Consider the following 27,246-nt stretch of genomic DNA (forward strand, 5'->3'; position numbering starts at 1 on the left):
TTCCCCTCCCTCCTCTCCTTTCAGTCACTCCCTCTCCTCTCCTCTCCTCCCATACCCGTTTCTCTTTCTCCTGTCCTCCCATGTATTTAAACCTCCCTTGGCATGTCAAATGGCAGTAGGACTAGGTGCATCATTGAACCTAGACAAAGAAATCCAGTTAGGGAAAAGAAGTCCAAAGGCAGGCCTTGCTCCAGTTGTTAGGGGTCCCTCATGAAGACAAAGCAACATATCTGTTATATATGTGTAGGGGGCCTAGGTCTGTCCCATTCATGTACTTTGGTTAGTGGATCAGTCTCTGTGAGCCTCCATGATTCCAGGTTAGTGATTCCATAGGTTTTTGTTTGATTGCTAACTTGTTTGTTTTTGCTTTTTTGGTGTGTGTGTGTGTGTGTGTGTGTGTGTGTGTGTGTGTGTGTGTGTGTGTGTGTGTGTTGTCCTTGGCCTCTCTGGCTCTTTCAAACCTTCCTCCCCCTCTTTCACAAGACTTCCCCAAGGTCTACCTCCCTTTAGGCTGTGGGTCCCTTCATCTGTTTCCATCCGCTGGATGAAGCTTCTCAGAGGACAGTTATACTATCTAGGCTCCTGTGTGCAAGTATAGGAAAATATCATTAATAGTGTCAGGAGTGGGTTCTCTCTCATGATATGGGTCTCAAGTTGGGACAGTCGTTGGTTGGGCCATTTCCTCAATTTCTGTTCCATCTTTATCCCTGCACATCTTGTGTGCATGACAAATTGTGGGCTAAACTTTTTGTGGATGGGTCAGAGGCTCCATCTCTCTATTAGAAATCTTGCCTGGGTATAGAAGGTGGCCATTTTGGGTTCCATATCCCGTATTGCTCAGAGATTTAGCTAGAACCACCTTCATAGATTCCCTTGTCCTACGTTTCTAGTTTGTCCCAGAGGGTAGAGAAGTGCAGAAAAGCATGACTGGGTATGTGGTAAGAAACTGGCTATTGAGATTGGGCCACCACAAGGACAGTCATGTAGGGAAAGGAGACAAACAAAGAAGATGAGGCTCTGGTAGTCTTGTAGGTGAGCCCTTTAGAGAAGAAATAGATTCTAAAAAAGAAAAGCGGCCAGGTCCTAAAGGGCCCTGGAATGCAAAAGGCAGCTGGAGGTCTGCAGGCAGAGGAAGGCCAGAGCAACAAGCATTAGTTCTGATTATGCAATCAGCACCAGCATTTAGACCTCAAAATGGTGACCTCCTTCAATCTGACAGTTGGCTGCTCTATAATTTGTTAGAAATGACAAAATGTCTCATTTTTGCTGCAGTTCATTTTGGCCTTTCTTAATATTAGAAAGTTAATTTCAGAAGGGAAATAAATGTATTAGTGTTGTCACAGTTGTGAAAAGATGGATTTTGTACTGTCAAGCATTTACTTTGAATGAATCCATCATGCTATAAAATGGCTACCATCTTCCAGATTTGTACTCACCCCCGCTTTCTATACTCTTCTCCCATCCCTCACTCTTTCTATCCATCTACACATCTACTGTGCTGTGCTCTGGGGGACACAGACATAAAGGACGCAGCTGCTGCTCTTAGGCCGTGCTTGCCCAGGATGGGGAGGCAGAAAAGGGACCCTGTACCATAGGTATTAGTATAACTGACAAAGACTGAGGAAGCTCGTGGAAGTTGCCCATCTCACAAAGAGAGTTAATTCTAAAAAAAAAAAAAAAAGAAAGAAAGAAAGAAAGAAAAAGAAATGTGTGTGTGTGTGTGTGTGTGTGTGTGTGTGTGTGTGAACATATCACTGAGGTAAAATCCAGGAATGCATTCACATAGGCATGAGCTCTACCACTGAGCTCCATTCCTCGCCCCTGTGGTGCTCTTGTTTTCCATGACAAAGCAACAAGTGGTCTGTTTAAAGCATGCAAAGCACTGTCTAGATTATTTGACTGGCAAGACCTTTGGGTAACATTCTGATGGATTCCCATGATTAGCCTCAATACCACTGGGTCCCATTCAAGCCAGTTGGGATTAGTGAGTTAGAAGCAACAAAATCACAGGATGTTAGAACCAGAAGGGGTGTGAGAGAGGTTCTCCTTCAGCTTCATCTTTTGACAAGTGAGAAAGCTGGCACAGGAAGGAACATGACTTCTACAAGGTCACAGTGATTGGTGGCAGACATTCCACTGCCGTTTATTATATCTGTTTTTCCCTTAGCATCTTCTACTCCACAGTTAGGTACTTTGAAGGAAGTGTGTTTGATTGATACCATCCTTCACGTAGCAAAAGTACAAGAAGGAAACCACAGTTGTCTGACTCACCTCTGCCCTTCTGGCAGCAAAATGGGCTTCTTTATTTGAGGGGATGATCTTGGGTCCTTGGCATTGCTTCTTTGATCACTTTCCAAAGCTTTAAATTATTTCTTCTATACTTAGTACTTGATAGTCATAAATATACACACTCATCTTGTGGTCTGAACTCAGCTATTGCACAACTAGAGGCAATGTGGGAAACCCAGAAAAATGAGCAGCTACATCTACAAGGAAATGTACTATATTGTACTGTGAGGACAAATGAACTTGACAGCTTGGCAGGTTACATACTAAAACTTTATTTCATGCCCATACAAGAGGATGGTGGATGAGTCAGCCACAGCTCTGTGGCTTGGCTCAGGCCTGTATGCCTTCTCATCTAGGTTCCAGGATGAAGGTTTTGCCCTTGATTGGGGATATGCTACTTTCACAGCAGAGAATGGAAACCCAACTCCACTGAAAGCACCCACAGAAATACCAAATATGAGCACTCACATTCCATTGGCTAAGTCTGTCCCATAGCCAAGGTCAACGTGTGGATTCTTAATAAACATAGCTATAATAGGGTATTCTCTCATCACAGATAGGAGAGAATGGTCTGGAACAAAGGCTGGCTGAGCCAAAATTGCCTTGTTGCTGAGTCTCAGGCTGGTATCAGGAAAGGTACTTTCTTCTATGAACCCAGTTTCTGGTCTTTGAAAGAAACCTGTTGGTTTGGGAATGCAAATCAGATTTGTTGACGTTTCCAATCCCAGTTGTACCACAGACTGCCTGTGTGACCTGAAATCACTCAGCTTGCCCCTTCACAAGCGTAATGATTTCAGTCTCACTGTTTCTCATAATTTCATTTCATTTTTAACCTTAGAAATATTTTTCAAGAAATAATGTGTCTTGTGAGGAAACATTATTTTAAAGACGTAATTCATTTAAGTTCTATTAAGCTTAGGAAAATTGAATTCAATGTGTTTCTGAATTGCAGTATTAATAGTGCATAAAAACATCAGTGCTCAATCACTTCCTGATGGGGGAGAGAGTAATTTCGGGCCTGCCCCTCCCTGCTGAAGTATTGGTTCCTAGGAGAGGGTAACTTAGCATCTTCAGTTGTACGGCCACGGTGAGCCCACCAGGTTCCCCTGGTCACACAGGTGGCCTTGGTTAAACTCAGTGGGTCACAAAATAAAGAGGCATGAATGTGAGACCCACATTTATTAGAAGGAAAGGAGGGATGTCAGGAGTGACAATAGAGCACATTCTGTACATGTATGAAAATGTCAAAATTAAGAATTGTATGTAATAAAATAAAATCACTGCTGCTTAGTCATCTCTTTGGCCAGTCAGTTGTACCCAGATACATCTGTGTCTACTGGGTGTTCTTAATGGCCAGTAGCTGTAGGTGGGTTATAGGATGCCTAGTGGGTTGTTGACTTGGAGCCTTGCACTGTGGCAGTCTGAGCCTGACTCTAGGGACAAACAGCACCCTGCTTTTCTACCTTCTTGTTTCTGGCTTCAGGAGACCCTGCCTATGTGGATAGCACTCATGGAAGCCTCTCTGCTCAGCTGTCACTGAAGCATGGGCTCCCTTCCCTCAACTCTCTCATCCCTTATTCAGTCTCTGTCACCCTCCATGGGATTGCTGGATTCTAGCTCACACTGGACTGGAAGGTATAACTCTGTCATTTAGGATTTATGATTAAGTCACAGCACCCAGCCTAGAAGCTGACACATGGCAGGTGCTTTGAAAGTATTTGTTGAATGAACTAATACACCTGCTTCATTCCACTTGACCAGGCAGTTGGTCTCTATGAGGTGTGGAGCCCACAGCCATCCAGCACCTCCTAGCTGCTGGACTCATGCCTCAGCAGCCTTGGCACATTTGATTTCCCCGAGCTACCAAGCCACCTTTCTTCTCTGTCACCAAGGGTCAAAAGAGCTCTTGGTCTCTAAGCCTCCAAGATTGTTTTCTTTTCTCCATTGTATAATGTTGCAGCATTTAAACTTCAAAAATAAATGGGTCAATTTCTTTTTCTTGGGTTTTTCTTCCTTTCTGACTAGGGAGCTTGCTTTCACTCTTCTTTCTTTCCTTCCTTCCTTCCTTCCTTCCTTCCTTCCTTCCTTCCTTCTTTCCTTCCTTTCTTTCTTCCCTTCTTCCTTCCTTCCTTTCTAACTTATTTCCTTAAAACCAGCAGAAATAGTCTCACATAGACCTGAAGAAACACAAAGTAGTCTTACACCTTTTCAATTAGTGGCCAAAAATATGCAAAAGGCTTCGATCCATTCTGTGTGACCTTGGACACACACAGAAGGCACCTTCTCCAACAGAAAAATTATCTTTAAAATGAAGATTATTAACCACAGCTCCAGTTTATGTGAAAAATTCAAAGAGATGTCACATGCCAAGCAGCTTGATGTCCTCATGCCATGGGAAAGATTGCTGGGTTTATATCGGCCAGCCAGGGTGAGCCCTTGCCAGAGCCAGCACTGGTGCTAAAAGCCCTTCATTTAAATTAACACGATTAGTTCTCACTGTTGTGGTGTAGTTCTTTATTACTTTCCCTGATTTATGGATGAGGGAAAGAGAATGAAAGGAATTATCCTAGCAGCCCCACAGGCAGTACAGCACTCAAGCTGCAAGAGATGGCAGGATGGGTGTGGCCTGGTTCAGGCCCCTCCTCATATTCTTACCTCCTCTTCCCACTTTCCTTGTTTCACACTCCCTGATCTTTGAGTCAAGCACTTGACAGGAAAAACGCCCTCCTTCACAACCATTCGTGGCAGCCCTGAGCCCTGAGCCCTGAGCCTCTGCCAAGGAGCACTGGACTGGTTTTTCTGCCATTTATCAGGCCGCCAGAGGGGTAGGCAACCTGTCTGCTTTTCATACACAGATATCAGGGTAGCCAACAGAGCCCTGGAGCCTTGGAAATGGCAATGGCTCTGAGCAGAATGCCAATGAGGGACCTGGCCCAGCTTCCAGTGAAGTTTGATGACCAGGCCGTCTGGGAGGAATTGCTGTTGGCTTGGGCCCAGCTGCCAGCCCCTGCTCCTCTAACTGGGGATGAGTTCTTGGTCTTGAATGTGTTAACTGTTCAGTTGCACTGAGTGAACACCTGCTTCCAGGATGTGTCTGGAGACCTGGAGGAAACTGGGTGCTTCACCTTCAGGCTGGAGTCCACAAGGGAGAGCACGTTGGGATAGAAAAGAAGAGGGAAGCACTGGGAAAACAAAATTTGGAAAGAAATCATAATGACTATCTTACCCCCACTAAGTCATGAAGAGGGTCTAGTAAAGATCTAAGAACTTTGAGGTCAAGGGCAAAATTGCTCCCTACAAGTTATTCCAATAATTTTATCCTTAAAATTCATACAAATTGTGTATCTTACTCCAGAATGCAGGCTTAAGCCATTTGATTATTCATTACTATGTTCAGGACTGCACCTCTATTCTGCTTCTCAGTTGCCCTCTAACCCTCTATCTTGCTGATGAGTCCATGGGATCCTGCAGGGTATTATTATGAAATCCACCCACTATAAACAATGGCTCAAGCGAGTAGGAGGAGTGATTCATACCGACATTAAGCAAGCGCTTGCCAATTGTTAGTCATGGAGCTCCCAGGGATGCAGAGATGAGTTGGGCCAGGCAGGTTTCAGCTCCAAGCAGCTCTCATTGCAATGTAAGAGGCAGGCCTATCACTGGGATATCATAGTATAATGGCCATGCTACAGTAGCAATGCCAGCCTCAACATGCTGGCCAAATTCTACAGAAGGCTTTTTTAAACTATACTACTACTCCAAAAACAGTACTTAGGCAGATAATATCAGAATTATTGCAAAATGAGGAAACGAATGCTGAGAGAGTATATGCCTTGATAGAATCTTGCAGCTGGTAGGTGGAAGAATTCGTTTCAATTCTTGTCCTTCTTCAAAGTGTCAGCTAGTCCTGTTCCACTCCGCTGATTTCTATCGTAGGAGGTGATCTCAGAGGACAATCAACACAGTGTGGAAGAATGATCAAAGAAAGGTTTCCAAAAGGATGCGACAGCATCGTTAAGGCCTTAAAGATAAATGGTACGTGCCCAGGCAGCTACAGATTAGAAAAGGGTTTTCCATGAGGGTAGAACACGACTGTAGCAAAGAGAGAGTAAGACTTTGTGGAGAATCACACACGATCCTCTGAATGGATTATAGAGCAGTGGTAGGGGGCGTAAGGCCAGAGAAATGAGTAGACACAGATCATGAAGACTTTATGTAGGAAATTATCCTTTGGGGTTTAGGGTAGCCATAGAAGTTTAGCTAGTAGAGGAATGACGTGGTCAAATTTGCACTTAGGAAAGTTATTGCCCTCCTTGGGTAAAGAATAAAATGAAGGAGGAGAGACTGAAGGCTCTCTCAGGATCCTTCCATCCATCCTCATTTATGTCCATCATTTATCTGTGTCATGGCATCATCTGTCTTGTCCCTGTCTGCCTGCATCTGTCTAGTTTTCAGCCTCTATCTGACCTGCCTGTTTATCTGATCCATTGGCTTCATTATATAACCCCAAGCAAGTCACTTCACTACTCCGAGCCAAGGGTCCCCCACCAATAAGATGAGGATCGCGATGGCAGCCTCAGAAGATTAGATGAGGGATTAAATGTGATATTGCATGTGAAATCCTTTTATATATTACAAAGTACCAAACAAATGTGAAGGATTATTGTTATCTACCTTTGCTCTCTCAGGTGTGGTGTTTTTTCACCCCGACATTTACTGAGGATGATCTTAAGGCTAGATGCCATCTATACATTTGGTGTATATGAAAAAGGAAGTTTATAATGAAACAGAAAGAATACTAGCCTTCTAGTAGATTAAAGTAAAACTCTATTAGAAGCAAGAATAAAAGTCTCTGCTTAGTATTGCAGATGCCTGTCTAATGATTTGTCTCTCTGTCAATCCAGCCACCCAGCCACACACCCATACATCCATCCGTCCATCCGTGCATCCATCCATACATCCATCCACCTATCCAGTCTCCCCATTCTCCAGCCTGTGCTGTTTATATTCACAGATGGTCTCTGACTTAAAAGCACCCCGGTGGTCACCCTACTTATCATATCTTTCCCTTGCCCCTATAGCTTACTCCTGATCAGCATGCAATTTCAAGAGCCCGTGCCTTAAAAGAGATAAAAAGAAAAGACCACTGCTCGAGTTGATGTGATTCTCTCTCTCTCTCTCTCTCTCTCTCTCTCTCTATATATATATATATATATATATATATATATATATATATATATACATACATATACATATACATATATATATATATCCCACATGGCTCTAACATTCCAACATTCCATGGGCCAAAACACTTTTCAGCTGGAAATTGGAGTCAATGTCATTGAATTCTGAAGGTTCTGTACTGCCAGGGAGGCCTCAGGCAGGTCCAACCCTCTCTATCTTTAGCAAAGTTTATATAGACTTTGTCGTGGAAGTCACTCACCTCTAAAGACCACTTCAGAAGTAGTGTTTCACAGTGGGGTAGGAGTCATATTGGGTTACCTCCAAGTTTTGTGACAGTCAAGTTATTCAACCACTCTGGACCTCTGTTAGAACCAATGAGATGAAGACAGTGCCTCCTCTAAAGGTTGCAGTAAGGGCTAAATGGTATAAGGTCTGCTGTGAACTACTGACACACTGTGCTTGGTGAATTGACCCAATCTGGATTTGTGATTATTCTTCTATGGTAATGAAGTGTATTGCCACTGAATATCCTGGCTTTACAGCTTGGTGTGCATGTCTCTATGGGTGCTGCGGGTGTGTTTGTGCAAGTGTGGGTGTCTGCAGGCATGTTTTAAATGTTGAGCCACTGCTTATGACTGTTAAAACCCTAGGAGAGTGGCACACAGTAAAACTTTCTGTAACATGGTAACCCCCCTTAGCAGTGCCACTGAAGTTTCTGTTGAGCACTTGTATGCAGCTTTAGTACAACCAAGGAACTGTAATTTTTAAAAGTTGATTTCAATTAGTCAAATTGTTTAAATCGTCACGAGTGACTGTGTATAGCCCTGGGATGTGCTCTCCTACCCCGTTTTAACTACTCCTGAAATAATTGTGGTATCAAAAACCATCCGAACACCTACTATTTAGGTATGCACTGAATTATTTAATGCATCCCAGCCCTGTGATGTGAGCTTCTCACTCTCACCTTTGTTCTACTGGTAAAGGACTGAGGTTTGAGGCAATAGCAAGTCCTTCAGAGTTGCAGGTTTGAAGTCCATGTCTCCAGCCCAAAGCCATTCCGTTTGCATGTCCCTTGCTCATGCTGTCTTTTAGAAATGTAGGCACAGTCCCCAGGGCGAGTGTAAAATTCCCTTTTGTTAAAAATAGAATGTTCCAGCTATACAGTGAAGAGTGGATTTGAGTGGTAGGTGAGGAAAGGGGCATTCTGAGTAAAAACAGGAGACAGCTGGGAGGCAACTGCAGCAGTTTGAACCACAGAAGCCAATGTCAAGAGCCCCAGTCACCGGTACCCTCCAAGTGCCAGTGTCAGAGACAGACAGATCTTTGGAGATCACTAAGAACAAGTCCTTATTTGAAGAATGCTGGACCTGAGACTCTGAGGAGGGCAGGATGTCATGTCCCGGGATTCTCTGACTTGGCAGAGGACCATTATCTCTTCCTTGCCCTGATCTTGTTCCCAAGACACAAGTTCATCATATGTCAGGGATGACTACCACCACCACCTCTTTGTCTCCCCCCAAAGCTTCTTTTCATTTTTAGAGACTGCTTCTCCAGGCTTAGGTGCCACTGAGTTACCTGAAAGACGGGGATTTAATTTTTTCTAAACAAATCAATTTTCGCAAAGAATGAACACATTCACTGGCAGAAGCTTGAGCATTTTCTCCAGAGAACGCAGACTCTCATACAAGGTGTCTTGGAAGGAGATGAGAAATAGCTCCTTCCTTTTTTATTTTTAGAGAAGAGAGTGGGGAAAAAAACAAACAACGCTCTCAATGCCTGTCGCTACTCCTCGCTCATCTCTCATTTCCCCACGACTGTTTTGTCTTAAGGCTCTGGGAAGCTGTGGGAAGCTGCTGTGTGATTTTTATCTTTGTGATTAACGTGTTACACTTTATTGAGTTCTTTACATCAGCAGCAGAATCTGCAATGCAGGATTTTACATAACACCTCATTTTCTTCCCATACCATTATTGTTATTAACCTGGTGGCAATAAACAGAAAATACAGCTTTGCTTGTGCCGTGCTCTTTGTTTCTGTCCTAGTAGCAAGGAAAGATTAAAAGAAGAGGAGAGAGAACCCAGGGAGAATAGGAAAGGAAGGTTTATCCTATGTCCCTCCCATGTCTGCCCTTGCTTCTCCCGCTCCCATGACAGCATTTGCACAGATGAGCTAGGATTAACATCAATTCTGAACAGATATTTTCTCCTTCATTATGAACTCAAGCATGTACATTTGGCAAGGATTCCCTCAGCACCCACTGTGTGCTCAAAACTGTGCTAGATGCTGACCAGAAAAAAATTTGAGGGGTAATTAATTCCCTGAAGGAAAGAGACACACAAGGAAATAGTAGTTAAATAGTGACCTGTGTATGCTAAAGTTGGAGGGTCAAGTAACAGTGAGAGAAGATGCATGATTAGCCATACCCAGAAGTTAGCTCTCCAGCAAAGGGTTCACATTTGTTTTTGTAGGGGGTTTTAGATAGGACAAAACACTCCTGGCAGCAACAAAAGCAAGGCCTTATGGGACACATAGAAGCATGGAATACCTTGTATGGTCTCAATTTGGCATGATGAAAACATAGGTACCCATTAGAAAAAAGCAGAGGCTGAGGTTGAAGGTGGTAGCAGGTCATCAAGGCCATCATCTTCATATGGGAACTTCATGTTAATATATATTGATAATATACCCTTCCTCTCCCCCTTAAGATCAAGCCAAAGATTAGGTAATTTTTACAAAAATATACAGCAAGGCGAACCTGTCTATGGGGACAATATTTATTTTTGACTTAGTCACTTATACACTGTAACCTCAGGAAGATGTAAAGTTTACCAACAAAGAGTTTAAGTTTTTGATACTATTTCATGTGTCAGAAGAGGGACACAAGGGAAGAGAATTCTAGCCAATCCAAAGAGCTAGAGAGACAACCAGAATATCACATTAGATTTTATCAAAGATGTTTATATGGAAGTGGGTTAAAGGCTATCCCTTTAAACCAAGAGATAAAGGCAGATTTGTTGACAAAAACCTTCTCTGACCCTTGGTCAGCGTTCACCAGTGCTTATTCAACCCTTGCTACTTTCTGGTTGAGTAAAACAGTAAGTAACAATCCCAGGTCTCCTCAGAGGGAGTGAATGCCTCCAGTCTCTATGTATAACACTTATTTCTAGTAGGTGACACAGATATCTGAGAATGAATCTTCAGGTGTTTGGTTTTTTTTTTTTTTAACCTTCTGTTTTGATATCCTAAGAAAAATGTGCTATGCTTCTGCTTAACTATAATGAGAAAAAAACTCTATTTTTATAGGAAACATATGACTATATGGGGGAAATGTGCCTCTCATTCAAATTGCCATATTTGGGGAAAAAATAAGCTTGTTTTTTTGGATCCAAATAACATAACCTAAGACCGTAGACCATCTGATCACATCATGTCCTAACTGGGAACAAATTCAGCTTTGTTTGGAATGTATCCTCCTAAAGTCAGGCTTTGGAAACCCGGCCAACAGTGTTGGGATATGAGGGTCTCTGGGGTGTATTTAAACCATGAGAGCTCTGCCCTCAAGTGGGTTAATGATACTATAAAAATAGCTAACAGAGTGGGCTTAGTCTGGTCTTCTCTTCCGCCACGTGGACATAGTGTTTGTCCTTAGCTGGGCCATTCTCCTTTCTCACATGAACACACAGCAGGACACTGTCCAGCTCAGGTATTCTGTTAGGGCAGCCCAATACAGACACATATCCAACTCTGACTTGTAAGATGAGTAGACTCTACATCTGAAGTAAAAAAAAAACCTGAGAGATGGTCAGGTTATTTCCTTTTCACAGGATTCTTTCCTTATCCCAACATGGTGAGCACCTTCTCCTCCAACCCTGTGTGGCTCAAGAGCTACTTCCTCTGTAAAGTCTTTCTAGAACATTCACTCATCAGCCACACTTCCCCCATAACAGTACCTGAGAGGCTTGTATACATTCATCTGGGTCCTCAAATGGCACTGTACAATGCGAAGTGGAGAGTGAGAAGTGTGAGGAAAAGAGTCAAAATGAAGGGAAGAAAAGTGAAGAGAGAAGAGAGAAACACACTGAGCAAGGGGGAAAGAAAGGAGAGGAAGGAAGAATAAAGACACAGACACTGGATCCCTGTCTGTGCCCTTCTGTTCCCATTCTCCTATTCTCAGCTCACTCTGAAGGAAGCAAATAGGAGCCATCTTAATTTCCCGAGGATAAAACACATCATTGCAAGGGTTGGTGACATGGCCCAAGGATTAAGAGTGCTTACTACATTTGAAGAAGACCCAGGCTTGGTTCCCAGAACCCATACGGCAGCTCACAACTACCCGTAACTCCGGCTCCACAGTATCTGACTCCCCCTTCTGGCCTTTGCAGGTTCCTGCATGTACATGGTTCACTAAAACTCATGTAGGAACCCATATACATGCACATAAAAATAATAAATAAGTCCTTATGAAAACACATAAGATTGCATTTTTAAAATACCAAACCCCAAATTCTGGCACCTTGAACACTTCTTTGAAAGGTGGTAACATGGGCTACAGCAGTGTAAAAATGGCCGACCGGCTTTCCCATACCAGGCTTTCCCCACAGGTCATCCCAAGGAAATGAACTCTGCAGTTTTGTCTTGAAAGAGAGAAGATCAGGGAGGGTAGCACCACTTGTCCCCAGGTAAGGCCTGAGGATCAAGGCAGAGGAATGCAACAAGAAAATCAAATATTTGAAGAATATAGGACACCTGAAGCATGAAAGCAAAAAAGAATGTGTCCTAAACCTGTCAACAAAGTTTTTGAATCAAATAAGTCTGAAATTGAAGACCAAAGAGGAAGGCTTCTCAGTGTACTTAGACCAGGCTAGAAGGAAAGCCAAGATCAGTTTTCCAGAACACAAAGAGGAGAGGGGAAAGGAGGAAGAGGAAGAGGAGAGGAGGAAAAGGAGGAGGAGGAGGAAGAGGAAGAGGAGAGGAGGAAAAGGAAGAGGAGGAGGAGAAGGAGGAAGAGGAGGAGGAGGAAGAGGAAGAAGAGGAAGAAGAGGAAGAAGAAGAAGAAGAAGAAGAAGAAGAAGAAGAAGAAGAAGAAGAACAAGAAGAAGAACAAGAAGAACAAGAACAAGAAGAACAAGAAGGAGAAGAAGAAGGAGGAGGAGGAGGAAGTGGAGGAGGAGGAGGAGGAGAAGGAGAAGGAGAAGGAGAAGGAGGAGAAGGAGAAGGAGAAGGAGAAAGAAGAAGAAGAAGAAGAAGAAGAAGAAGAAGAAGAAGAAGAAGAAGAAGAAGAAGAAGAAGAAGAAGAAGAAGAAGAACAAGAAGAACAAGAAGAACAAGAACAAGAAGAACAAGAAGGAGAAGAAAGAAGAAGAGAAACATTTTCCAAGAGTCTATTCTGTACCAGAACCTCTAACTCAGTAGTTAGGCATCTATCCTTACCCCTCTGGATTAGCTGACAACCTCCTGCAGTAGATATCCCCCAAGGATCCAGACCACAACTATTTATTGAGTGTTTAATGTGTGCCCAAAGGTGCCTTAGTTTCATCACCCCTTGGTTTTTAATGAAGCAACATTAACTTTTAATTATCAAGTTAAAATGTCCCTTAGCTCTCATGGGTTTATATACTATGGCTCAGTCCCCTCTTAGCTGAAGTTTTCTTGATTATTTTTGCTTCATCTTCCCACTCAAGCTACAGCCTCCCAAAGACAATCCTGGCATTCTCTCTGCAGGAGCAGGCATGTGCTGTGGCCCCCGTGGGGGAGAGTTACACAGAGGCTTCAGATATAATGAGTTAGAACTGCAGCTCAGCCTTAGGAGATCTTTGTGAACCACAGTGTCTGGGCTCTTGCTCAGATCATGATCTATTTCCTTTGTAGATTGTTGAGTTAAATGAGCTAATTGTTATGAGAATGGCTTACAAACTCTATAAATGTGCAAGACACCAGTTATTGGCAATACATTGCTTATTGAGTAAGGGAAAAAATGTACACTTAACTAAGTTGGATCCCCAAGCTCCTCTCAACTCTGTGCTGCTGTAGCACTTGCTCCTCTCCTTTGGTCCTCCAAACTGTCATCATACATGAGACCTCAGGTAGAATGTCCATCTTTTCTACCAGGTTTTAAGCTCCAAGAAGACCATATGCCCTGTGCTAAGCACAGCACCTGTCTGTACCATATAATTTCACACAATCCTGTGTGTTAGGAATTTTGTCTCCATGGGGCAGACAGAGAATCTGAAAAGGAAACTGATTCTACAGGTCATCAGGCTCACCCTTCGCAGAACTGACACTTAGGGTCCAGTCTCTGAACCTTCTGAATCACTCTGCATTCACCCTTCTATGAACATTGTCATTACCATGGCCATCACTGGGGCCACCAGTCACTGGTGAGGAGAAAGCAGAAATGAGGAGGTCCTACTTAAACAAACCCACCCACCTCAATTTCAAGCCTCATGTCTCTATGCTTTTTCCAGGCCTAGGGGTAAAGGAGGAAAATGGAAGCAGAAAAAGTCTCTTCCTTCTTGCCCAGGAGGGCATGGGCCTCCCTAGATCCTTAGAAAGAGGATGTAGTATGTCTGCAGTAACATGCAAGTCTGGCTTTTCACTTCTAAGAAAAGTTAGGCAGTAAGAGATAAATTATAAGTAGAAAAAAAGGGGGTTTCCCTCCCATCTTGCTGTGAGTGGGGCATTTCTCCTGCTTGAAAACATCATGCTCACAGATTACCCTGGCCCTGAGTTTATTCTTCTGAGTCAAAGGGAGGCTGGGCTGTTCTGGATAACTTGAGATCAGAAGTTCAGTTCCTGGTCAGTAAGACTTACTTGCAAGTTCCCTTTGCCTCAGTTTCCTGTTTGACAGCAGCACTTACCTCATATATTATATAAGAGTGACGACAGGACCAGACCTAGGAAGTGCTCCATGAATGGTAGCAGTGTTTGTGATGTGAAGTGTCAGTGAAAGCATGAGCTATGGAGCCGGAGGAGGCTTGAGTTCTGCCGTTTACCACTGTGTGATGTAGGACTCCCTCTGCATGTGATTTAGCCTCTGTTCCAGAGTTCCCTCATTTTTAAGTAGTGTTTCTATCTGATAAGTTTGTGTGAAGATTGAGTGTCCAGCACAGCACATACCAAGTCTGTGTTGTTATTTTACTCTCAGTAGCTCCCCAGTCACTCATCTAACACATCCCTAACAGTACAGTGGCCAGCCACTCCCCTGCCTACCTGCTGACTGTGGCTGTGATCCCCACCTGGTACATTACTATCTATTTCATTTACCCCCAGGTCTTATGATGACACTTAGCACATAGGAAACTCACAGTAAACATTCTCAAGGAACTAATTAGTTAATTAATGAGTATTTGAGTGAAAGGACGTTTAAAAACCTCTAAGACTTCAGAGGAGGGTACTACTAACTGATAGCTTTTAAAGGGACTTGTCCCTCATGAGACCATTTGGACTGAACGTTACCTGATGGGCAAGGTATTGCCATGTGGAAAAGGAAGGGACGAGGGATGCTGGAGATAGAGCTGTGAGAGCGCCTAAGAAAGTGCAGGAGGCTCTGCTAGGCTGGCAGTAGGAGACAGAGAGAGCAAGAGATGGAGTCCCAAGGCTTAGCTCCATGGTTCCCTAGGCTGGCTGCCAGCTTTTTTTAATGTGACCTTTCTCCCCATTTGTGGCAGAAAAAGTTCAGCCATGTTTAGGACATACCTGACAGAGGAAGATATCACCATGCCACTTCAGAAAGTTATGCCACACAAGATAGAAAACCTTGACAGTGTTGGGTTCATTTGACTGTTTGTCTTCTGAGACATGGTCAAGCAAGCTTTAAACCTGCTCTCAAGTGACCCTTACACCTTAAGCTACAGGTGTGTGCCAACGTGTCCAGCTGCTTGGTTAGTAAGCAGTCTTCAATTTTCCCAACTTTCAGGAAATTTCCACCTTTAAAATAATTGAATGGAAGATATGTCTATTAATTTTAAATGTTTTTGTTGTTTGTTTTTGTTTGCCTGAGTTCCTCAGGAATAACATCTTGGGACTGAATCTTAGCTGGGAAGTTATCAGGCTATTCTGGAACACTTCTCCCTCATTCTGTACACACACTCACCTCAAAGCCCCTTTGAGTATCTGAGGCCAGTCATGCCCAGACATACAGTTCTTCAGCTCAGAGGGGAAGGATCCTGCATGGCATGTGCTTGGCTATGATCAAGCAACTGCTTGCTAGACTGCAAGTTCCTGAGGACACAGGAACAAAGAAAGGGACCTTGTGGTCAGTCTCCCTGGATTCCCATCTCACCTGTCCATTCTTCCATCTTCAAATCAAGAAGGTTAACAGAATTCACCCTTCTCAGTCCATCATTGCCCAAACCCAACCACACATCAACTAAATCCCTGCTGCCACTCCAGAAGCCCAGTTCCCTAGGTTTCCCTCCATCTGACTGAATATGCGATAAACGCTAAAGCAGTCCCCAGTGCAAAGGATTGTACACGGTGTCAGAGCACCAAGCTCAGGCTTTGGCTTGTGCAGAGTGAGACGAAGCAGCTCAGAACACAGAATGAAAACCCATTTGCTCCCTGGTGTCCAAAAGAAAATGAACTCCACACTAAATTATGTTGCAAATATGCCCCGAGGTAGTTTTAATTTTATTGGCACTGATTTTAATTTACTCTTTAGGCCCCTGATTGCAGGACGAGCTGTTGGCTGCTGGCGAGGGGACAGCCCTTCATCACTTGGTTTTAATTAAGGTTCTTAAGTTTGGGAGGAAAGAACAGAGATGTCCCTTCGCCCACTTCTGTTCTCATTCCCAAGTTATAATTAAAGGCCCCGCATCTGCGACAGATCCCTTGCTCTGTGTAGCATGGCCACAGAAAATAAGACATTTGATTGCTAAAACAGGAGGAAAAAGACCCCACACAGACCTGAAGATGCGTTTGCTCATTCATTAATTCACTTGTCCATTCCTGAGCTGGTTTTCTCATTCCTTCCTTCAGCAAGCTTTGATAACAGTCTCTATACCAACTTTAGTTCTGACCCTGTGGGTTTTATGAAATTGCTAATATATGATCCATACCATCACAGACTTCACATCTGAATGAGAGATGGAAATAAAGAATTACAAGATCGTGAAGGGGGCTAATCACTTAGCCAAAGGCATAAAATAAGGCCTTTGAGGAGATGGTACACTACCAGGGATTGAACCCAGGGCCTTGAGCGTACTAGGTAACTGTTCTACCAACAAGATACATCCCAATATATCTCTCTCCCTTTCCCTCTTCCTCTATCTCTCTCTATCTCCTCTCTCATTTTTAGACAACATTTCCTTCAGGTGCTTAGGCTGGCCCCAAATTTGCAATCTTTGAACTCCACCTCTTTTAAGTATGTGAGATGACAGATACGTACCACCATCACACTCAGCAAAATAAAGCATTCTAAACCAAGATTTTGTACTAAACAAAATGAATAATACTGTGTCAGTGGCTGTGATATACTAAAGGTTCATTCATGCCTCACTTGGCAGTCAGATGCAGGCCTCCTGACCACTTTTATGTAAGTATTGATTCAGGAACCTGGGTAAGTAAAACACAACAGGAGCTCTCTTAGGTGTGGTTAAAAGTTTTATTGTAGATGTGAGGGAGAGAACAGCCAGAGGCATCTAGAAGAGTCCAGACAGAAGTGGGCCACGAGAAGAGGAGTGGGGAAGAGTGAGGGAGAAAAAGAAGAGAAAGCTGCAAAGAGGATGCATGGGAACCGAGGAAGCATGTAACCAAAATGGCTGAGTTACTTAGTAAAGAAAAGCTGGGAGAAGGAAGCCTACCCCTGTGCTGGAGAGACTCAGGGTAGAGGGCAGGATGAGAAGTACTGGGATGGATGAGCCACAAGTACTGAGTGAGACTTGTCCCAACCTTTCTTTGGGACCTGACAATAGGCATATTTTTTTTCTTATGACATTATAATTGTTACAGGTAGTTTCCAGGAAGTACAAATTTGGTTGATCATATGCAAATGTTATGGCCTGCCCCAACATGGCAGTGTCTATTGTAGCCTGCATCTTGTTTGATCCCAGCTAAATAGCAAGAGAAAATGGGGACTGTCTTCCTTGTCCCCCGGCCCCCAAGAAAACAGGACGGACAAACATCTGTCAGCTTATGCCTTACATTTCAAGGTTGGGAAGAGTTAACTAGATAGATAGTATCCAGGCAGAGGAATAGCTATCGTGTGGATTCAGAGATAAAGATGTTGAGCACAGTGGTTCAAGGTTCTCCAGATAGCACCATGTGGCAGAAAATGATGAAGGCTGATTCTGATGAGAAACCAGATCATGCAGGGGCTCTAAAAGTCTCTATCCTGTAAGTAATGAAGAACTATAAACCAGACCTGGTCTCTGTCCTGTAAGCAATAAAGAACTGGAGAGCAGTCTGAACTACAGCAGTGGAAGTGTTTGCATATGGAAAGACCACTTTAAAACAGCAGGGAACTCTATTAAGACGTGATTGTGCGAGTAGACTGACTGAGCAAGAGAAGGAGAAAATTTGGACCAGACCTGGGCCTCTTCCTAAGGAAATCATAGGAAATCTCATCACTTAGATTGAGCTTGCAGTAACAAGTAAGCATCAAGGCCCAGTCACAAAGCTGTATAGAAAATGAATGAGTTACATTCATTGATAATGAGAACTAATGAAGCTTAACGAAGGCTCTTTGTGTCTCGTCCATTCACCATTTATTTTGTATTTATGTCTATGATATTTTATTAACAATTTTATGCATGCATATAATGTATTTTGATCATCCTTACCCCTGACTCTTCTCCTAAAGACGTCCAGATCGTCCCACACCTTCTCATTCCCTTTTTTGTTTTTTCAATAACCCACTGAGTTCAATTTGTGCTGCCCATACTCCCATGGATGTAGGGCCATCCATTGGAACATGGGTGTCCTATACTCTTAAAGAAAACTGATGCCTCCTCTCCTTTCCATGCTAGGATATTGACTGCCTTGGTCTTGTAGGTCTTGGGTAGTCCTAAGCTGCTTGGACTTCCTGACTGCAGATGACACTGTTTTGCTCTACTCCTTCCCAACCTCCGGCACGTACAGTCTTGCTGGCCACTCTTCATCAATGGTTCCTGCGCGTCAGGAATAGCAGGGAGTGATAAGATGCCCTGTTTATGGTTGAACATTCCATGCATTTATTCTTTGCACACTGGCCTATCGTGACTCCACAAAAAATATTTCTCTGGTGAGGTCTGAGAACTGCACTAATGTCAGACAGAGAGCTAGGAATTCGGAAGGAAGTTGGAGACTAGGAACAGTTAGGAGAATAGTTAAATGTGGTTCACCCTTGGGGAACTGCTCAAGCCTAAGTTCTTGGCTTAATTAACAATACTATACATACATTTCCTTATGTGAAGTGGACCTCAAACCTGGTCACATAATGGTGGTTACCTTCATAACATTGTGGTGCTGGTCATATTGCAATTCACAATATTCACAGCTACAGAGCATCTTCTGGTCTAGGAAAACTAGCCAACAGAAACAAAGCTTCCAGCCTGAAGCTATATATGAGTGGTGCCTAATGAATAATACGTTTCTACAAGACCTTTTCAAACATCTTTGGTGTTAGTTATCCCTCTCTGAAAACCCTTCTCTTTCATACCAACCAACCCATCTAAACACAAGTGAAAATACTTAAAGGTAAACAACGGAACAAGGAAAAAAAGAAATGATAAAAGAAGTCAAGTCAGAAACCCCGTAGAAAAGGATGATAAATGTGATTACATTAAGAAAAAAATCATTTAAAAGTTCGTTCATGAAGGGGTGTTCTAGTAAAAGTAACATAAAAAGAAAAGAATGAAAAAGTATTTTCTTTAACACAGAAAGGTGAATTTGTGTAATATACAGCTTCTTATAAATCAGTAAATCAGAGAGAGAGAGAGAGAGAGAGAGAGAGAGAGAGAGAGAGAGAGGGAGGGAGGGAGAGAAGAGAAGAGGAGAGGAGAGGAGAGGGAAGGAGGGAGGGAGGGACAGGGACAGGGACAGGGACAGGGACAGGGACAGGGAGGTAGAGGGAGGGAGAGGGAGGGAGAGAGAGCCTAGTAACTCAATTCTAAACTGAGCAAAGAAAATGAGCAGCCATTTCAGGGGAAATGCAAATAATTCTTACATGTATGAGAAGAAGTTTAACTAGATAATAAAAGATAATTGCAGTCACAGAAATTCACATTAAAACTAATCTTAGATATCACTTCCCACCCATCAAAAATGATAAATTTCAAAAGGTAAAAATGTATCCATGTTGTCAAGGTGATTAGGCCCTGATACGCTGTTGTGAGTATACCAGCCCTTTTAAGGGATCCTGCTATCCTGCTAGTATTCATTAGAATTACATGTGTGCAAATGTGTGTGTATGCGTGCGTGTGCTCATGCGTGTGCATGTGTGTGTATGTATATGTGTGTATGCTCATGCATGTGCGATCTTAGTGATTTCATTTCTATGAATCCAGAATATAACTGCATCTGTATAAACTGCTGTATTTGCAAAGTCCATCATCAAAGCACCAATGGTAACAGAAAAAGACTGGAAACTCCTTATATGTCCATCAGATAGGAAGTTAATTAACTGTGAAAAAGAATGAAGCAACTATGCATTGAAAAAAAATTTCTAAGTCACAGGAGGAAGAAAGGAAAGACCTGAACATACTATTTTGGAGTGGGGACACTATTTCCTTGTTTATACACAAACTGCCTCTGGAAGAGTTCGTGCTAACTTGATAGCAAAACTGTTTGTTTGATTGCAGGATGGGGTGGGAGGAATGTTTTTCACTGTAAAATATTACACGACTTTTAACTTCTGAACCATATGTGTCAACCAATTGAAATTTATCTGCTGGTAATTTACAGTGAAGTCACATTAGCCTCCCGGTGTGAGAATGTGAGATTTGTGGGACAAGAGATACCATACCCAAGTGGCTGTCAGAGGGGCCTGGTTCTACTTCTTGCTCTGTCACCAGGTTGCCAGCCAGCCTGGCACAAATGTCCCCACTCCGGTCTGATTGGAGATAGGTCAGAGAGACTGGTTTCCAAGTCTTCTCTGTCTCTGGCAGTCAGAGATATAAACTGTAGTTTTTCCTCACACATTTCTCAAGTCATCTGTCTCCCTCTTCCTTTCCTCTGCAGCTCATCAGAAGCTCAGAGGAAAAGACAGACAATTGAAGAAAATAAAATTGCAAAGATGGCTTTTATGGGGCTCCTGTTGGATCATTGTGTATTCCTCCTCCAAAGCCGAAAATGATGAGTTTAATATCACACAGAGAGCTGCATCATGTTGCTCTCAGAAGAGACTGTATGCTACCCAGAGAACCAGGAGCTCAGAAAGACATAATTCTTCACTCCAACTCTGAGGCAAATGAAATGACAGTCATCAAGCCCACATTCTAGAAGCAACATGGATTTTATTTGGCAGTAACTTCATTTAAAAGAGTCCCAAGGAGGGTGAATCCTCCTACATGTGGACTTTTCTTCTTCTCTAGGACTAGAAACCAGAAAGAAGAGGGTTAGGTAACCAACATGGCTAGTGTTAGTCAGTTTCGACAAGTCAATTTTGTCAGGAGTCAAGCGAGAGTCCTGGGCATTGGTCCCAATATTCTGTGAGCTCAGGCAAATCTTTTTTTCACATTTAGGTCTTTGTAATAATAATAATAATAATTATAATGATGATGGTGGTGGTGGTGGTGATGGTGATGGAGATGACAATGATAATGGCTTTATTATTATAATGGCATCATTACCATTATTATTATTATTATTTTATTATTATTTTTTGTTATTATTATTATCATCATTATTTTATGACATGTAGAAAGAGGAGGATGATTGTATTTGAGAGACACTAAAGACCTAATGTCCTAAAAGTCCTCTAGTTTCCTCCACTCTGTTGTGGTACCTGCTGTCATCATTCTGCTGACAGTCCTGAGCATCCTGTACTTATAGACATTAAGTCCTTATAGGCAACCCTCCACCTTCAGAGAATTTAATAAATAATGTCATATCAAGCTAGGAAGTGTCTTAACCATGTATGCAGACAGTCTCAGCAATGTCATTTACAGATTACAAAGCCTCCCCAATAAGGAACTGTTCCTTTGTTATTGGGGAAAAGATGAGACATCATGACAAAAGGTTAAATGAAAGAGCTAATTAAGTCATCATGACTGAAGTCTCTAGAATGGAGCCCAGCATGCCTAGGATACACACGAAAGGATGACAATTCTTACCCCTGGGTTTCCTTCCCAGTAGAACTCTAAGACTAGAATCAAAATATGTATTTCTCAGATTCAAAATACCCTATACCCAACTATCTAAGGCTACTGGAGTCATAATAGCCACCACTTCCAAAATACACTCTACATGTCTGCCCCATACCCACAGAGCAGTATACTCCTCACCTCCCCATACCCACAGAGCAGTGTACTCCTCACCTCTCCTTCATCTAAGAACTTCTCTTTGCAGCAGATGGAGACCATTATAGGAAACCACAACCAATCAAAGCGCAGCATTATGGAGTCCCGGATACATCTACAAAACATTCCAGCACCTAAGCCTCAGGGGTCATTGCAGAAGATGGGGCAGAAAGATGTTTAAGAGCCAGGGGATTTGCTGTGAGATTGTATCTCCTAGTAATGTCAGAAGCCACACCTGCAAAGTCTCACCGGCATGACTGCCGGAACATGAACTGAACAAGAACAATAGACACGCCAAAGTGAACCAGGGCAAAGACCACGAGCTTCGATCCTATACAAAGAACTACAGCTAAGGAATCTTCGGAGTAGGAGAAAGTCTTCCTGGGCAAAAGCACACTAATATATGTATGCATGAAGTGACAATTAATGTAAAAAGAGAACATGAATTTGAAAGCGAGCAGGAGAGATATATGGGAGGCTTTGGAGTGAGGAAAGAGAATGGAGAAATGATGTAATTATAACTTCAAAATTAAAAGAAAAGGGTTTTTTTAAATCCCAAGGCTCAAAGTAGGAGCACAATTTACTCAGACTCCTCAGCTAGAGATGGAAGTTAAAACAAAATCACAGGAATGGCTAATGTACATACAATGATTTCCTGGAAGGTATTTCTTAATAATCAGATAATAACTTCTCAAAGTGCCAAATCATGTTCTATGTAAGTAACTTAGTTGAAAATACCACAAACCCCTCATTTCTTGAAGACCTCTAAAAGACAGATGCTACCAGTGGTGCCTCCTGACATTGAGGAGACATTAGTTAAAAATGAACAGAAGTCGATCCTCGCCTGTCTCCTACCCTCCAATCACATTGCAAATAGCTGTCAAGTCTATTGACAAAGAAAAAAACAAAAGCAGCCAGCTGGAAAGGATGTGCACAGTGTGGCCTCCTTTAAGGCAGCTCTGTAGGCCCAGCCTTCTCATTTGTTATCCTTTCTTTCAACAGAAAACAAGCCTAGAGTTCTATATTGACATCCATGCCCACTCCACTATGATGAATGGCTTCATGTATGGCAACATCTTTGAGGATGAGGAAAGGTTCCAAAGGCAGTCCATTTTCCCAAAACTCCTTTGCCAGAATGCCGAGGACTTCTCCTATGTAAGTGAAAAGTGCTGGCATAGCCAGTCCCCACCCTGGGTGCCTCAGCACCTCTTCCTCCCACACCTCCCTCTCCTCTGGTTCATTTTCATTTGGCCTGACAGGGGAGTGTTTGGCCTGTCTTGTCACCTAGTTTAGTGTCTCTGACTCCAGCATTAACAAGGCAAAGCAACCCATCACACGGTCTCCTTGTTTCGTGCCTAGCCTGTGGTCTGTTTTCACTTGCCCAAGTTCTTCCAGCAGGAGAACAATGTGTCTGCTCAAGGCATTATACACCCACCATTCTCATCTTCCGTGACTTTCTTGGCCCCAATTTCTTTGTCAGTAATTGGTGAGTATATTTCTTTTTACCTAGCCTGCACTGTTGCTTCCTGGGAAGACATATGCAGCTACAGATATGAAAGTCCCTTGCAGGCAGAGAAGACCTCAACAACCTTCAGAGGCATCTGAAGTGGATGGGATAGGCTGGGAGGAGGAAGTTAGAAATTCTGTAGCACAAAGCAACGTCAGAAAAAAGCAGGGAGAGAAGATGAGGAGAGACATCAACATGCACTATTGGGACATTGGGATAGTTTTGTTCTTTTCCCTTTGTTTTGATACTAAATCTCTGGGCCTTGTTACTGCCATGTGGCAGTTGGGAAGAGGCCCACAGAGGTCATGGCAATTTTTGAAGTTGATGAGCTGAAAACTCACCTGCTCATTGCTTCAGGCTGGACATTAGTGAGGATGATGGATTTCCGTATGTGGTAAGATGCTCTGTGAATTGCAGTCTTTGGATGTCAGGCCTAGAAAGGAGGTTTGAAGGTTGTTTAGCACGTCCATTTTTATAACCAAGAGAATCCTATGGACTAGAAAAGTTGAGAATCTACTGCAAAGTCACCTAGAATTTAGGATGTAGAATCAAACAGGCATCTGCCCATTAGCAGCTATGGAACAAAAATATTTGTTTGCGTAGGAACCTATAGAGCCTTTGCAATGATGGTGATTTCAGAGCAGGCTGCAGCCGATAGCTTACTGGAAGGTATGCCATAGGTCTGAGATACTCACAGGAGTTAAGGTTCCTGGATCTACAGAACAGACATCATCTGGGCCATGTTTCTGTTCCTGGTGATGTTTCTGTATCCTGGCTTCTTCGGGAGCTCTGGGCTGCCCTCAAGATCATCTATCCCAGTTCCATTCCTATCTCTTCTCTGACTCTCAAGAACTGGCTCCAAAATGGGAGAGTTAATGTCTTACCACATAGATTTCAAAGCTTTTGCACTGGAGATTCTATGACCTTTTTACACTTGCCTTCACCTCTACTACACAGAAACTGAGGACCACCAAAAGGGCAGCTGTTAGCTATCAAACGGTGGGAAGCAAAACTTACATGTCTGAACAAGAAGACCTAAGTCTAGCCTGCTTCCCTTGTTGTTTTCCCTAATGGGTGCTGGCCACAGTGTACAAAAGGAGCATCCTTGATCTCCCTAGCTTTTGTTGGACATGAATTCACTTCTCTCGTAGGGATACCTGGAGCCACTAAGTTCACATCTGTGAACTTCACATCTATGCTGATTTGCTTACTTATACATTTGTGAACTGCGGTTTCCTCATCTGTGGTTTCCTCATCTACAGAGAAATAAAAAATGAACACCTATTTCAATGAGTTCTTTTAAAACTAAAACATGATACTAGTCAGGGAACAGTATCATCATGTTGAACATTTCATTCTCATTATAATCATAGTATAGTTTATGTACCCCCTCTCTCCTTTTCACTCCTTCACCAGTCCCACTCAGATTCCTACAGGTATCTATGCCCCAGAAACCCTTATGGATGCTTCCGATACATTTGTTGACTAACCAGTCCTCACAATAACTGAGATGGGGAAGCAGATCCCATTTGTCAGATGAGGAAACTAAGAACTAGAGGCATGGGATTTGCTTATTGTCTAAGAGCTGGTCTCATTCTCTGTTTCTTCCCAACTTTATCTTTCACAGACTAGCACATCCTTCAACCGGGATGCTGTGAAAGCAGGAACTGGCCGGCGTTTCCTTGGTGGGCTTCTGGATCACACATCATACTGCTATACCCTAGAGGTTTCCTTCTACAGTTATATCATTGGGGGTACTACAGCTGCTGTGCCCTACACTGAAGAAGCCTGTATCCTTGCCTGGTCCCTACTATATCTAGACCAGCCTTCATCTAGCTGGGGGCATCAAACGAGAGGGTTTTCTAGGCAGGTCAAAAGTTTGATGTCACCTAAGAAAAGTGCTAGTCTCTGGGATGAGGAGGAATGTAGAAGATTCTATTGGTGGTGTCTCTGGTCTGTTTGGTTTGTCTCTGACCCTCACATGCACTTCATATGGACATAGACATCTCAATTGCTGCTTTCAGGCCCCAAATCTCCCTTAGGCCCCGGGGCCCATGTCCTTCCCACTTGTGCTCCTGTCTTTCTCATTTACCACCATACCTGTACTTCCTAGCTTCTTCTCCCTCACTTTCTCTTTGCTCTACTCACCATTTTCTGTCTTTCTTCTCTCTTTCCCTCTCTTCTCTCCAGTCCCTCCTCACCAATCATGTGGTTTTCTCTCCCTACTTATTACTCCTTCTCACCTCCCTCCCTTCCTTCCTCCCTCTTCTTTTTCTTCTCACCCCTTTTCTTCTGACCCTCCATCTTCCCCGCCCCACCCACCCCTACCTTCTACATCTACCTCCCTGCTTTTGATAAACTGCTTTTCCTCCCAGCTTCCCAAAAAATATTCCCTTAAGTTCACCATAGTGAAAACTGGGAGCCACTTTCCACCTTGCTTGATTTCTTTGTAAAGAAAATGTATTCACTAGTTTTAGCTTATCTCAAACTTGTTTTATTGGGTCTGTGACATTCTGATAGAACTTACTAGTTTTTATCCTTTGAGTTTTAAAATCAATTCATTTCTCTCAGAGAAAGAATTATAGTAGAGAATGTTCAAATCAGGAAAAGGATAAGATAAATTATGAACACAGTTGTTCCTTGATGTTCCAAGATGCTACCAGAATCCAGAAATCCTGATATTCTAGTGTTCTAGTCTCTTGTGTATAATGTTATAGTATTTGCATATATACATAGATCCTACTGTATACTTCAAGGTATATATGTATTGTCTTTTTTAGACAGGGTCTCTCTATGTAGTCCTGACAGTCCTGAACTTGCTGTGTAGACCAGGTTGGCCTCAAACTCACAAAGAATCGTTTTCCTGACTCTGCCTCACAAGTGCTGAGATTAAAAGTATGAGTCACCAGCTACCTCAACATATATTTTAACTCATCTCTAGATAACATAATATCCGAAATATTGTAAGTGTCGTGCAAGTCAGTGTTATACTGTATTTTAGGAAATAATAACAAGAAAATTATCCGTAAACAGTCAGTACAGACTCAATTTTGTAAAACTATTTTCTATCCATGGCTAGTTGAATCTTCTAGTGCAGAACCCACGGATATTGGAGGCCCACTCACTATATGTACAAACTACCCCTTCCCCATATTAAAGTGCTCACACTAGCCTTTTGTCACTCTTAGTCATAGAGTTCCTACTGTGAACTGAAAATCTCATATGCTAGTGGCATGAGTTAGGACCCAGCCTACTGATGTTCTAGTGAACCCCAGTTACTTCTCAGAGAACTTGAGAGGCCCTGGAGATAGCCTCAGAAGGAGGGACTAGCAAGGAGTAGACCAGGTGGTAGATCTTTGTTTCAGACTTCCTAGAGCCTTAGAGAGATCATAGTAAGAACCGGATGTTCTGCCCACAGACACCAAGACTGAGCCCATCACCTTAAAACATGATGGTTTCTGGCTCAGCAAGACCGGCAGAGTATTCTCTGCAATGAGCAATGAGACGGAGAAGCCAGGGCTTTCCCAAGTCTGGCCATTCTTTTTTTTTTTTTTTTTTTGGTTCTTTTTTTCGGAGCTGGGGACCGAACTGAGGGCCTTGCGCTTCCTAGGCAAGCGCTCTACCACTGAGCTAAATCCCCAACCCCAAGTCTGGCCATTCTTTTTTTTTTTCTATTGGATATTTTAAATTTATATTTCAAATGTTTTCCTTTTCCAGGTTTCCCGTCCATAAACCCCCTATTCCATCCCACCTACCCCTGCTTCTATGAGGGTGTTCCCCAATACACCAACCACTTCCCACCTCCCCCACAACTTTCCCCTACACTGA

The 27,246-nt window shown here is 42.9% G+C and overlaps 1 protein-coding gene across 4 annotated transcripts in view; it reads left to right on the forward strand.

The window, feature by feature from the left end:
• The window catches only part of Agbl4 (AGBL carboxypeptidase 4), a 1,315,938-nt gene that overhangs the window by 1,236,359 nt on the left and 52,333 nt on the right, over window positions 1-27,246 (forward strand). For all 4 annotated transcript variants that reach the window (XM_087659984.1, XM_087659985.1, XM_087659983.1 and 1 more), the window contains 2 exon segments: window positions 22,914-23,066; window positions 25,046-25,208. In XM_087659984.1, coding sequence (XP_087516110.1) covers window positions 22,914-23,066; window positions 25,046-25,208 — 316 coding nt within the window.

This window comes from Rattus norvegicus, chromosome 5 (genome assembly GCF_021556685.1).
Source record: "Rattus norvegicus strain SHRSP/BbbUtx chromosome 5, alternate assembly SHRSP_T2T, whole genome shotgun sequence".
In the NCBI taxonomy this organism is placed as follows: domain Eukaryota; kingdom Metazoa; phylum Chordata; class Mammalia; order Rodentia; family Muridae; genus Rattus; species Rattus norvegicus.